Here is a 14,009-nt window from a genome sequence, read left to right on the forward strand (position 1 = left end):
CTGCTGGACAGGGTTAGGGTTAGACGCTGGCCCGAGCCCTGCTGGACAGGGTTAGGGTTAGCCGCTGGCCCGAGCACTGCTGGAGTGGGTTAGGGTTAGTTGCTGGCCCGAGCCCTGCTGGAGACTTACATGGTTCGTGGTGTCGGGCCTGGAGCCTCCCAGGAGCAGAATCCTGGAACTCTGAGCGTGACCGTTCTGACATGCAAGGTGGAGGGCTGTGTGTCCTGCCTGAAAACACAGGGTCAGCATTTATTAGTGTTCACTCGGATACTTTGGTAACACCCTTCATCTGACAATCTTGCCACTACAGCAAACTAAAGTAAGACAAGGAGAAGATGTAAGAGAAGAGAGAGAGGTAAGATGGAGAATAGGGGAAACATGAAGAACAGAGGGAGAGAGAAAAGAAAGCCAAAAAAGATCCCAAACATGGGTGAGAGGAATGAGCTTTAAAGTGCATCTCAAGGTCCTTATCTAATCATGGTGTTTTCTCAGTGATGGATGGTAATGTAATATGGTGGTAATGGAGTTTGCATCTTTGAAAGCCTGTAGGTCGCTCTCGTGTTTTCAAAAATGATACATGAATGTTTATTTGACAGGATACTGTTCCTTTCAGGATAAGGTGAGTGTCTGCTGCTGAGGTACACTGTGCACACTTTGTGATGAAACCATTAAAATGATTATGTGTGCCATGCTAAAATGAGGGAAAGAGTCCTTAAGTCAGTTAGCACAATAAGCTACCGGTTATATCAAACCAAATAAAGCTGTAGCAGCAAAACCCCTGAGTGTACCAAAAGACAAAGAAATGTTGTTTTGCTAATTTCATGTGTCAGTTTGTCAAAAGAAGAACATTAGTTACAAAGTTAAAGTGAAGTTTTCTGGATTGGTGTAGCTTCCAGATACAGGAAACATGAATCACTGCTGAAGGAATACATTTACACCAGGAATACAGTTCATAGCAAACCCGTTTAATCAATGCTGTGGTGGAAAGTTGAGAGCTCCACAATCACCTTGTTCTTAGCGTGAACGTTGGCTCCAGCCTTCACCAGCACCTTGACAGACTGGCTGAAGCCGTGCCAGGACACCTCGTGGAGAGCTGTGTTGCCTTCCTGACAGGACATGAGACAAAAAGCACAGCCAGACTGATGCACACCACTTTATGTAATCACATATCTTCAAGATACTCAGTTTCAACAACAGAGATCCGTCATACACACCACTTTGCTGCTCTGAGTTTCTCTTTTTTTTTACAGAAATAATATGAAATATACTTTTTACACATGGGACGTCAGGAATAAAGGCCTGTCTCTAATACAAGCTTGGTTTAAAACATTCTTGTTTAAAAGAAGGTACCATGTCTTTATGGAACATTCATAATGGCTTTGTTTATCTTTTTTACCTGATATCTGACAGTACGCAATAATGTTTCACACACTCTTTGTTCCCCTACTGTGTGTATGTGACTATTAATAATAAAATGTTATTTTGTGTTTATAGATGTGCCATTAGCCTCTGTGTGTGTGTCTGTTGCTGTGCACCTTGTCCTGTCTGTCTAGTGCACACCCTTCCTGGATGAGAGCGCTGATGACGTCGCTGTTTCCCACCACAGCAGCCCGCTGTAGCGCCGTCTGCTCCCCCTGCCAGCAGACACACAAACACACCACACTGACAGCAGGTACTCTCAAACAACTCTATGTGCTGTTAGAGCCCACAGTGGTTTGTATCACCATATGACAGCAGTAGCACACAGCCCAGGGAAAAGGTTTTAGCTCACATTTATGCTCAACCATGAATGGAATTTTGTGAACAAAGCAGATTAGTGGTGAATGACACTGAGCAGGCCAGGTTTGCCATGAGAGCGCTAGAAGAAAGAGCAATGATTTCCATGAGAGATGGAGGAGAAAGAGGAGGGAGACCAGGGGGAGAGAGCCATAACAAGCTAGATAAGAAGTGAGCCGAGCGCAGCAGCAGAAGCGGTGGAGGAGGAGTGGAGTTTGTTCAGGGAAGGAAGGATGAGGGGACAGATTTGGCTGGCTCAGTAGCAGCAGTTTGGGCTAACCTCCTTCACTCTCCCTGATCCTCCTCCAGGCACTCTCCCAGCCCTGCTCCACTGTCTTCTCTCCTCCTGCTTCTCCTGCTCCTGCCTCAGTCTGCACCTCCCGCTCCCTCCAGTCCAGGAGGATGTGCTGGGGCCTGTTGCGGAGCTCATTGACCACAGAGAAGGAATTTGGCACCGCCAGAGATCGCTATCAGTGGGAAAGGGGGACTTGCATCCTGAGGGCAAACCCACAAGTGGGCAGTCCAAAGGGTCCCATTCCAGGACACTGGAGGTCATTAGGCTACACTTATCTTTGTGTTAAAAAAAAGTCTAAAAAAAAATCCTAACAAAATAGTACTAGGAGCAAAAAGATAGGCGTTCCACTGGTAACCAGCGATCAGACTGCAGTGCAAGAGCTGGAAGTGGATGAGAAGTGGAAGCATGGCCGCCGCAGCGAACAGGAAGAGGAGTCTACTCACGTCGTCTTGGATGTCCAGGTCGCAGCCAGCTTTGAGCAGGATACGCACGACCTCAGTGTGGCCTTTGTAGGCAGCCAGGTGCAGGGGGCTTCTGCCATACTGTGGACACACACACACACACAGCTTAGTACAGTTACTGTGCACATACGCGCGCACACACACACACACAACACCTCATACAGTTACTGTGCACACACACACACACACACAAACAGCTCAGCACAGTGACCAAAACACCAGAAAGCAGCACACTCCAGCAGGAGCAGACAGAGCTATGTGCTGTGCCACATCTAGCCCCCTGACCCCGTGCTGCAGAGCAACAGTCCGACCTGTGAGTACGACTGAAGACAATCTGCTGCAGAGTGCAATCCCTCTCGGTATTGACTCAACTGAAAACAAACAAATACTTAATCCCCGGTTTAAGAGAATAGTGCACAAGCTGGACAGCTGTTCCTGTGAGCTGAGCAGAGGATCAACTGTGCATCCTGCCAATATAAGGACCTGTGGGGGGGGACCCTGAAGCAACACGGTTACTTAACTTCAGGGAGCTTTAAAGGATCAGTTTGTGGAGATAAGGCTTGCTCAATCAGTGACTTCTTTTAAATCCGGTTTTAAAACACAGTGGAATATACCTGCTTTTACATGATGTTATCTATTTCTTTATCTTTTTAGGGTCATTCATTTCATTTACTTTATTAAACAGTCTTTCTTTCTGTCCTTTTAAAGGTGCCCCACTTTCTTTTTACTATTAAAAAAGAGAAAGAATCAAGAAAACAATCCGAAAATTATTTAAGAATGAAAATAATCATAACTGCATCAAATCAATCATCACAGCTCCATGCACACGCAGGATCTTAAATGAGTTATAGAATACACATGAACACATTTATGTAATAACTAGCCATCATTTTTGTAAAACACAGGGGTCGACCTAAAAGAGTTTATGCCAGAAAGTTTAGACATAGTTTATTTATGTATTAAATGTATATATTAAACTGAGACTAACCTTGTGAGGTAATAGAAGATGCTCAACCAGGACACATAAGAAGACATAAGGAACATCTGCAACTCCCTTGTTACAATAGCCATGCAGGACCTATAGCTAACCCTTGTATTCATATAATAATGCTTTCAACGCATCCTTAACATTACAGCCAACATAATGAAGTGCATTAACAAAAATGAGAGAGCAGGATGTCAGTATGTAGATCCCGGTGATCTCTGTTATTCTGTCATGTTACTAAGCTAACACACTTTAATTACAGATCCGAGTGTGTTCCCACACAAGCCGCATTACAGCCCAGGTATTATCATGCTGTTTGGAGGTTCCTGCTTTGTTTGGGAGTGGCTTGGCTCTGCTCTGTATTTCTGTGGTGCTCCGATTGAGTTACACTGGGCGGCCAGCCGAGCTCAGGTCTACAGCCAATATGCAGTCTTGTTTGAGGACAGTAAGGGAGATGAACAGAAGAAATGGCTTTAGTTAAAGGGAAGGTTCACATTTCTGAAAGTCTATCTTAAGACAGTACATTGAAGGAGATATTGGTGGCTTCTATAATTCCTCCTGTCCATAATGGCTGCAAAGGGATCCCTTTTTAATAAAGGGGATGGGGGACAAAATCCAGTCCTAAACGTGTCCTCAACCATATGTACTAAGTTTAGCTGAAGTCAAGCATGTAAAATGGTTAAAACTATTGAAGTGAGTATCTTCCAAAGTTCCATGTTACTGTGACCACAGATAGCTGCAGGTTAGGTGTGGTATTGTAAAGCTGCGTCTTGGGGGCAGTGTTACCAAGTTTCTGTCCGGCCTCTGACCTCTCCACAGAGTAAACCCAGAAGTGATCATGATCTCCTCATCGAACCCCCCTGCTTTCTCCTTTCTGCCTTTTTATTATTTCCCTGTTTTATGTTTTCTCAGTCTCAATCCATTTATCACATAAGCCTTCCAAAAACTATTCCTTTTCCTGATTAGAGGAATGTTCATGTGAAACTATGCGCCCTTTATCCTGGATTAAGTTTCTATAACGGCACGCAGCCAGAATATCCAAATACAGCTGGTTGAAGCTAAATCATCTGAACGAGCAGCAGCACATGTAATAATGTTGTAGCTGTGACAATATGATGCCATAATGTTCCCATGAAAAATTGGTTTGCCACGCCAGAACAGAAAACACAAAGCACATGATACACAGAATCCTCCCAGTGCTCAGCAGTGGCTTTGCATGCACTCTGTTTTTAGTTTAGGTATCTGAAATACAGAATATTTTGATAAATAAACAGTAGTAATCAGTAGGAGTCAGCGGCAAACTGTAAAAATGAACAGTGTGGCTCGACAACCTTAACGGCTTTCTTTACCACAGACACACACTGTCAACATTACTACAGGTCCAATGACACTGTGCCATGTGATGTCACAGCTTGCACAACAAATGACTACCTCTACCATCCGTGCTCATTTTTCACGTCACATGGAACAGGAAGCGGTGAGGATGTTGATTTACAGCACAATATCATGTATGATATATAACGCTGAGATGATTTAGACCTGTTTACTGACCAACACTCTGACTCAACAATCATTATCTAGCTACAGTCGAATGGCTGTTGGCTAAAAAGGAGATGTCCGCTTCTGCCTGCCTGAAATCATGTAACACATGTCTGAACATACTGTGGTAAGCCTGCCTTTGTTCTAATGCAAGCTGCATATGTGCTCTGCTAGAGAGGACAACATGACAGGAGACACGAGAGCTGGACCAAAGAATAAAGCAAGGCCTCAGGGGACGTGTGAGTGTGTGTGTGTGTGTGTGTGTGTGTGGGTGTGTGTGTGAGCTCAGCTGTGCAGACTTTACTCAGCAGTGAACATGTTTACAGTTAGCTGTAACAGAGCCACTATTAAATAGTTTGAGAGCACTGCCAAGTTGATTATTACACCGTGAAATGTCTCGCTCACTTAAATATCGTATAGTAATTTTTTGTTGGGTCTGTAAAAAAATTATTATATATAGATATATCAGTATCAGCCGTTTTTTAAAGCCATGTAACTCTTGTAATTTGCTTAATTAGTATTATTTATTGAAGCTGCATGGCAGTAAAATTCAGATTTGGGGAAATCCATCACTAAAATTCTCTGTAGTTGACAGAAATAAAATCATATTTCCATGAAGGAATGCTAATTAATAAAAGCAAGGATCCAAGAGGAACACTTTAATATCTCCTCACCTCTAAGATCACACACAGTGTAACTGATAATTACATCTTTTACAGCATTTTGGATACACTGTTTGTTTTGGACTTAATATAGGAACTGATGTTGAACTTCCAAAATCTGAATAGAAATTCAGCGCCTTACCCCGAATCATGTCATTTAAATTAACATAAGACACAAATGAAAAAGACAAAAAATTAGTCCCTGTTGAGGAACAAGCGTTGAGAGGAGATTGTGTGACACCCACACATGAGATCACTGAGACGGCCTGGGGCAGTGGGGGTGGGGTGGGGGGCTGTACATCATTCCCCTGACCGAATGTGAAGCTGCTGGAAGGATTTTCATTAGTATAGTTCTGAAATACCACGGGGCTGTGCTCATATGACTCTTTCATGCTCACTTTTTGTGTTTAATTGATTTTAGAGATGCAGATGAGCCCATTGAGAATAAGTTGCTGGATATGATATCCAAATTGATTTAGCTCATAATGCTTGAACAGATCAGATATCTGGCTCACAAACAACAGAACATGACAGTGACTTTTTTGGAAGCTCACAACTTTTCAGTGAAAGGACAGCCCCCCCCAAAACAACACACAGAGCGAGGCCATCTGCTGTGTTCACTAGACACATCTATGAGTCACACAACTCAGAGACACAATAGGAGTAAAACGACACCTAAAAGACACAGACATTATAATACGGCTGCGTACAGCATAGAAAAAGCTTGTGAGCTGATTGGGGCCAACAGTTCTCACATGTCCCCGTTTTGTTTCACTGTGGCTCAGTTAGCCGGGCCCGAACAAGGAAAGAAAGATCCACTGGTGCCTTTTAGTTCTGCTCCCTTTCCTGTTCACACAGACTTATCACAAGCAAACCAGGACCAGTAAACACATGGTCATCAAAAAGTGTGACCTTATTCATTGGCTAGTTTTGGTGACGTCATCCTGCATCATCAGCGCTACATAGTGCCGCCCTGGTGACTGTCGTGCTGTCACAGAGAGCTCACCAATAATTATAACTTATGATCTTTAACTGAGAATCCAACTGAGCAGATAGAACCAGGACGGTGACGTGGTATCTGTACTGTTAATTACTGTGTCTTTCACTCATTTTACTCACTTTTTAATAAGGAACTGCTAAAATGGAAAAAGCTTTGGGTCAAACTAAGTTGCAAAACATAATGCCGTCTTACGGTGACTAAGACACATCTTGTAAAAAGAACCTTAGCTCACCAGGTTGAGCGTGCGCCCCATATACACAGGCTCAGTCCTCACCGCTGCGGCCCAGGGTTCTATTGCGACCTGTGGTCCTTTGCTGCATGTCATCCCCCTCTCTGCCACTCCTGTCTTCATCTGTCCTATCCAATAAAGGCAATTAAAGCCACAAAAAAAACTATTTCAAACCCTGGAAGTTATTAAATATATGTGATTTCACAAATACTTCCTAGTCTCTTCTTAACTACGGTGTGTACTGTATATATTTCATATTTATATATTTTATGTATGTTTTTGTAGACTTGGTAGATTTGTATGTATCACTATACAGGCTCTACACACCTATATATAAACCTTTATTTATTTTTATGCATATAGCTAATTTCTCGACTTTTCTACGGTGGTTTTAAATGTTTCTGTACTTTGCATATAATTTCGTATCGCAGTGTACTGTGGAATGACAAATAAAGAAATCTTGAATCTTGAATCTCCGATCTGTTTTCACAACTCCTCTGTTGATCTTCCATACTTCCACAGAACTAACTTTTTCAACCAGGTACACAGGGCCAGTTACATGGAACAGCTGCTCTGCTTCCCTTCGCATGCACTCCTCATTTCTATAGTCAAAGTAAATTGGTGACAAGCATGTACAGATGTCTTTAATGTTAACTAGTGCAGTGACGGTCGCACCCGCCTGTTGGGAACAAGAAAACTGCAGACGGGACCAACCAAGCGGCTCTCCCCTTTCTCAGGCCCCCCTAGTAACACAAGCCTCCAGTCACTCACCTTGGTGACGGCTACTTTTGCGCCCTTGTTGATGAGCTGGACCACATTGTCAGCTTGTCCCTTGTGTGAAGCTATAAGGAGGCGCTCGGAGAGTGCGAGGACCTCAGCGGCATCCTGCTGGCTCATGAAGCTGCTGTCGCGGTCAGACACGGGGCTCCAGGCGGGGGGGGGGGGGGGGGGGGGGGGGGGGGGGGGGGGGGGGGGGGGGGGGGGGGGGGGGGGGGGGAGGCAGCGTCGTCGATGCTCTGCAGCACTCTTTAACTCATGGTGAGCTTATATGCAGACAGACGTGTCAAACAGGAGATGGCCAGCTGCTGCTTCTTCTGTTGCTACAAAGTCCACAACCTGCCAGGATTCCTCCCCTTCATCCTCTCAGCTGCTGGGAAGAGAACAGGAAACACAGGAAGTGAAAACAAGCCAGCATGAGCTCCGCTCATAATGCTGGCAAACAGGAAACCAGGGAGGAATGGGCAGAGTGGCCCAACATCCCTACTGTCCAGGTTCTTTTAGTCTTTGTGAGATCAAGTGAGCTATACAGAAATAATCCGCAGCAATAGCCAAAAAGTGGGGTCAAATTTGGTCAGAGACTGAGTGGGTGCTGTTCTGTGAAGCCAACCCTTCGCATTAAAAGAGAAATACAAAAACTGCAAAAACACACAACATCATAATCTGCGCTGGCAGCACAGACATACATGTGTGGTTTTGGAATGTCCACAGGGAAGTTAGGGGGACTAAAGGAAAAAGGCTGCCATGTCTCAAGTGTCTCATCTGATGTTTCATCACCATTAATTACACAGGCATTGAGCTGTCATACACTGGAATGATCCCCTGCCTTATTATATCATTGTAGTGCGAACAGTATCTGTTACCTTCAGAAAATGAAAACTGTTCTCTTCTCTTAGTAAAAGAGTTGATGCAGATTTTAAGTTTCTGTGACACTACTTTGCCTCTTTTTCAATTATAATTCAAGCAATAAAACATGTAGAGAGAAAAGAGTGCAACGGTACATTAGTCTGAGCTTTGACTCCAGTAGTATCACTGTGAAAGGAAAACTAGGGTTTATAAACTACTTGGGATGAATTTTCATGGCTGTGGCCACTGGTTCCATCAAAGATTTGATTAAAGATGTGCCGATGGGATCTCCAGGTCTTCCTGTCCGCACTAAGAAGTGTTCTTAAGCCAGATGCTGGACCATGAGTAGCTCCTGATGGGTCGGCCAGTGCCATGCATGGCGGCCCCGCCCCCCTTGGGGTGTGTGAATGGGTGAATGAGAGGTAAGGTAAGGTAGAAAGGCGCTATATAAATGCAGTCCATTTATACAGGTTCGGCTATACAGTAAATCGTGGTTTAACATTCTGATGGTAACAATACCTGCAAAAATTTCTATTATGCCCAATATTGTAGTTAGCGTCATTTTCAGGGTAGGCAGATGGAAAAGTCTGTCAACTCTGAGGGATGATACATTTTTAGTCCGGGTAAGTGGGCTTTTTCATGTCAAGTTTTTTTACTACCATAGTCATAAAATGAGTGAAAACAGACGCTCTGATCATGTCCTGACATGGAGACTGTTATCTGTGCTGCCAGATCTACTAATACTAATTATATAGGCACATACTACAGGATGTTGTCCTTTTAGAAACGTTGTACTCTGGTAGTAAATAAGATTTTATGATCCTTGAGGTCTTCTAAAATGGGAAATGCGGTCAGGATAATCCATACTCACTAAACTCCCACTGACGGAGGTAGGCGTGGTCTGCGGTCACCAGTGGACAGAGGTGTGGACAGAGGTGTGTGGAGAGAGCAGGAGAACAGTGCTTGGTGTGTTGATTGTCTCAACTGTTTGTGGTTGTGCTAGTTAAAGCTCTCCCTTTATATGCAGTAGCGTGCTGGACCTTCAGTTGGCTACCACACACCACAGAGAGAGGACTGGACCGTTGGAGATCGGTTTGTTAGAGTTGTGAAAACATTGAGGAACAGGCCGTGCGCCAGGCCGGCAGCTGGGCTATTGGAGGCACGCGGTTTGTGGTTGTAAAGTTGTGTTAAGTGTGAGAAGTCCAAGAAAATAAATACTGTTGGCCTGTAAATCGTCTGCCTGCTGTGGTATGTGCTGAAGGTCACCCACGGGGGCAAAGCTTCTAAAATGTTGAGTTGGAGGTTAATCTTTCCACAGACTTTGCAAGTGTTGATATGACTTAATACCACAGTGGATGTAATTTAGACATTTTAGTAATTTAGAGTCATTTATTTGGGGTTAGAACATTGTAATGTACCATCAGGCCACAGCAGGCTCCGAGCCTGTGGGAGAGCCCCAGCTAGGTTCTCACGGGCTCGGCTTCATCCAATAGTTTCCCTCCATGAACTGGATTAATGTTAGTGTATGATGCCCAGGCGGGACAGATTATTAAAGGGATCCCTGCATGAGCCACTGCTCCCCTGTGGACCTCAGCGGGATTGTGAGACCGGTGGTGGTCAAAGGGTTTCTGTTGTGCGCCCTTTAGAAAGCTGAAAGAAATCACATCCCACCCCTAACACCCAAATTGACTGCATTTTAAGTTTTAGTACTCATAACTAGTATTTTTTCCAAATGAATCAGGTCCACAGACCTTTACAGCAGACATTTTGACTTTATAATATAATAACTTGAAAATGAAAATATTTATCATTTAGCATATATCAAATAAACTATGAATATTTTGAGACTTTCCTACCAACAAGAAGAGCATTATTATTGTTACTGACAGATGATTAGTATTATATTAGTAGATATGGTTGATACAGTTAGGATGACTTTGATAGCCATACTGCTGTGCTGGTGACATTTCATGGGGGCTGTAGTTTTTGAATGCAGCCAAATCATTTTTGGTTTACCTTTGTTACAATAGCAAAGGTTTAATAATTCTAATAGCAAGAAGGACTCATATATGGCCGGTAAACCTTAGGACGCTGGACTTTCTAGGAAGACAGATGGAAGAAAAAGCTCAATAAGAGCTGGCTGTCTGTTACTGAAGGCTGTAACTAAACACGAGGGAACAACAGAGTATAATTGAATGGTTTTCTTCATGTGGTGTCAACTCTCTTCTGCCTGAACAAATGAGGAAGTTTTTCAAGTGATGCTAACATTAAAAAAGCAGGATTTGGGCCTAGCACTTTGCAACCATTGGATTCAACAGAGAGATTACAAAGCCAAACGTACAAACTGGTAACCTGAGATCATCTCAGGATGTGAGAGACAGTCAACACTGATTATACAGCTCCATTGTGAAGAGGAAGAGGCATGTCCCATCTGATCCCTGGAGTCTAATCTGTGATGTTGACTGTGTTTCATTACTGAAAACACAGCAGAGACTGAGGGAACATGGGCTGATCACAGCGCCGCAGGCATTCATGGCTAAATCCAGATAGATGAACAGATTATTTCCAAGACAATCGCCCTTCATCCCAACTCCACCATAAAACATGTCTGTGTGATACAGTTCCTCAGCCAAATCATTGCCACTGGACAGTTTCAGTTTCAAAGAAGAGGACGTTTCTCGAGTCTTACACTAACTCTGATCAATTCAACACGACCTGAATGAATGAACAAAACTGAAATAAAGAGCATTTCTGCCAACGTCTGAAGACATGTTGCCACTTTAATGAAATATAGTATTTTGCCTGTTGAACGTCAGGGAAGATGAGCAGCATGCTACATCGAACTGAAAAAGCCAGATGGATGGATGGAATCTGCAGTCTAATAGATATCCATGAAACACTTCCCCAAAATTTGAAATTAGACCACACAAAGTGGAATGCCAAAGAAAGCATTGCAAACCTCACTATAGGAGGTCAATTCACTTGAGCTGAAAAGGGTGCTAATGCACTATGGTAACTTTTGAAAGGCTCTCTCCTGCCAGCCGAAAACTGAATACGATTAAGCGAGGGGGGAATCCTCTCCCCGACTGCATTCCAGTTGATTATCCACAAGATCCTGTTCAGAGACTCCGCGCACACAAAGCCGGCCTGGCAGTGGCAGCGAAGCTCCTTGCACGCAGCTAGGCAACGAGGCTTTTGTGCAAACTTTTGGAACTCAGGACTCTGTTCAAAACACAAAAAATGGGACCCCTTTCTTTTCACCAGGCTCAGGGAGGAGGCCCTGGAGAAGAACTGTTAGCCTGAACGCTCAGGAAAAACAACTGCCTTCCCATGCAAACACACAGCTTCATATCTGGGTTTGTTTCCTCTTTTAGTAATTAATTAAATTAATTTAAATTCTTTCCTTTTAGAAAAGTGTCATTTGGTTAATGTGTGTGCTATATTTAGATGGAAACTTGTACTTGTATATACTGTAGTACTTCTGTTTTAAGACTGGAATCCTGGTTAAAGACAAGACAAACTTTATTCATCCCACATTACAGCAGCTTAAGAGTTTTTAAAAGTAAAGGGAAAAAAGTGACTGAGTAAGAAAAATGAAAAACAATGATAAATAGACCAAAAACGGTATATAGCTATGTAGAGTAAAATACATTTTTATAAAGGCTATACACTTTATAATTAAACCTTTTACTAAATAGACATGTGCATCCAGGATGAATTGCACTGGAGAGATTACGGCAGCTATAAAGCCTGGAGCAAACACCGAAACAAGGAGGACAGGATGAGCGGTCACACCCTTCCCGGCTTTCTACCAGCCTTCCCCCTGTATTAGACCCGAAGGGTAGACAACAAATAAGATAAGATAAGATAAGATCATTTGTTTATTAGTCCCCAATGGGGAAATTACTGCACTACACTAGACAACCCTTGGTCACAGAGCTGATCACTTTTGTTAGACAGTATAGTTTCTGTTGATCAACTGATTGAATAATGGGTTTGTGGTATCAGTAAGTTAAGTGTAGCTGTCATTTAAGAATCACATCAGAGCTGATACTATGATAGTCTTGTGTATGTCAGTATGCGTCACATAACGCCAAACATTGGGTAATCCAAACATGGCGGAGCGCCTCGTGTATCGGTACCATCGTGCGCCCTTTATGCAAAATATGAGGTTAGCACAAGCACATTGGTGTGCAAGTCATTCACCCTCTGGCGAGCGCAAATTAAACGGCAGAGCTGGCAGAACCCCCGGCACTCAGGAACTATCCCCGTCAGCGACATCAGCGCTGGAAAGAGAGTTATGTAGGAGACAAGAATGTTGTGTCTACGGGGGCTTCAAATTTGTGTTCCCTAGGACGGCTAGTATTGTTGCTTTCGACATTAGGGTTTGGGCATGAGGAGGGAGATTGGTTAGGGTCAGAGTAAGAACACCAGGGTAAGCCAATCAGAGGTTGATGTAATGTAAGTGCATGTAAGCCTCTTCTTTTGTTCAGAGAACCAGGAACAAAGCTGCTTCTCTGACAGCTGTTATGTTGAATATTTCTGGGGGCGTGATGGGCTTCATTCAGAGAAACATCTGGGATGGGGGGTTCCTCAGTGACATACCTGCTCTCTGTAGCTGTAATATTTAACAAAGAAATGACATGCCGCTAACCCCTGGAACAATATTTACTGTAACAATACTGTCTGTTAACATTGTTATACATTATGTAATATGAGGACTTACACTGAGTGTGTCTATGGTGAGATGAAGTTTCAGATGTTTTCTACAGAAAGTGTGCCAGCTAAATTAAATTTCACTCAAAAACACTATGACAGCCCTGAATTACACCTTTCAAACCAGTGTTTAGCTGCTGAGTAATGCTGAGTCAATGGCACCCATGGTGTGTCTTCTTCTTTCAGTTTAGCATGAAGCTCTGAACCCAGCTGTCAGCAGCCTCAATGACTGATAGCGAGCAGGCAGCTGTGCATCAGCAGTTGATATCCAAAGCATGCCAGGAATGTAAGTGCTAGTGCCCGCCTGTCAACATCTCCAACAGCAGCTCATTCAAAGCCCCAACACAAGAAGGTTTTATTCAAGTTTATTGGGTGTGAGGATTTCAGACCTGGCCAATGAGGAAGTGATGTGAGCCGCTCACTTACCCCAAATACACACGGGCCTTTAACCTACATGTCAGAAAAGGAATGTTGTTTTGCATGTTTCAGCTTTCCATTAGGTTCTCCCCAAAATGCTCCTGGTAATAGCTTTTGGATTACAGTCTACAAATGATTATCTGAAGGGAGTAGGTGGATTTTAACAGGAATGCAATGAAAAACAGGTCCTGGATGGTGACTTTTGGGGACAAAGCCTTAGTTTTCTAATGTGATGGAGGAGCTGCCCAATTATATTATGCAGGAGTATTACCAAATTAAGCTTTTATACTTCTAACTATAACACCC

At 43.4% G+C, this 14,009-nt stretch overlaps 1 protein-coding gene across 7 annotated transcripts in view; it reads right to left on the bottom strand.

The window, feature by feature from the left end:
* The window catches only part of ankrd6b (ankyrin repeat domain 6b), a 32,073-nt gene that overhangs the window by 7,931 nt on the left and 10,133 nt on the right, over positions 1-14,009 (bottom strand). For 3 of the 7 annotated variants that reach the window (XM_034899978.1, XM_034899981.1, XM_034899976.1), the window contains exons 2-7: positions 7,945-8,097; positions 7,719-7,888; positions 2,515-2,613; positions 1,536-1,634; positions 1,008-1,106; positions 130-228 (exon numbers count right to left, since the gene is read on the bottom strand). In XM_034899978.1, the coding sequence (XP_034755869.1) occupies positions 130-228; positions 1,008-1,106; positions 1,536-1,634; positions 2,515-2,613; positions 7,719-7,844 (522 nt within the window). In that variant the 5' untranslated portion in view covers positions 7,845-7,888; positions 7,945-8,097. Of the gene's footprint in view, positions 1-129; positions 229-1,007; positions 1,107-1,535; positions 1,635-2,056; positions 2,614-7,718; positions 7,889-7,944; positions 8,098-14,009 lie in introns of those variants that run through there. The other 4 variants (XM_034899977.1, XM_034899980.1, XM_034899975.1 and 1 more) reach the window with 2 other exon arrangements.

The sequence above is a fragment of the Etheostoma cragini genome, chromosome 18 (genome assembly GCF_013103735.1).
Source record: "Etheostoma cragini isolate CJK2018 chromosome 18, CSU_Ecrag_1.0, whole genome shotgun sequence".
NCBI classification, from domain to species: domain Eukaryota; kingdom Metazoa; phylum Chordata; class Actinopteri; order Perciformes; family Percidae; genus Etheostoma; species Etheostoma cragini.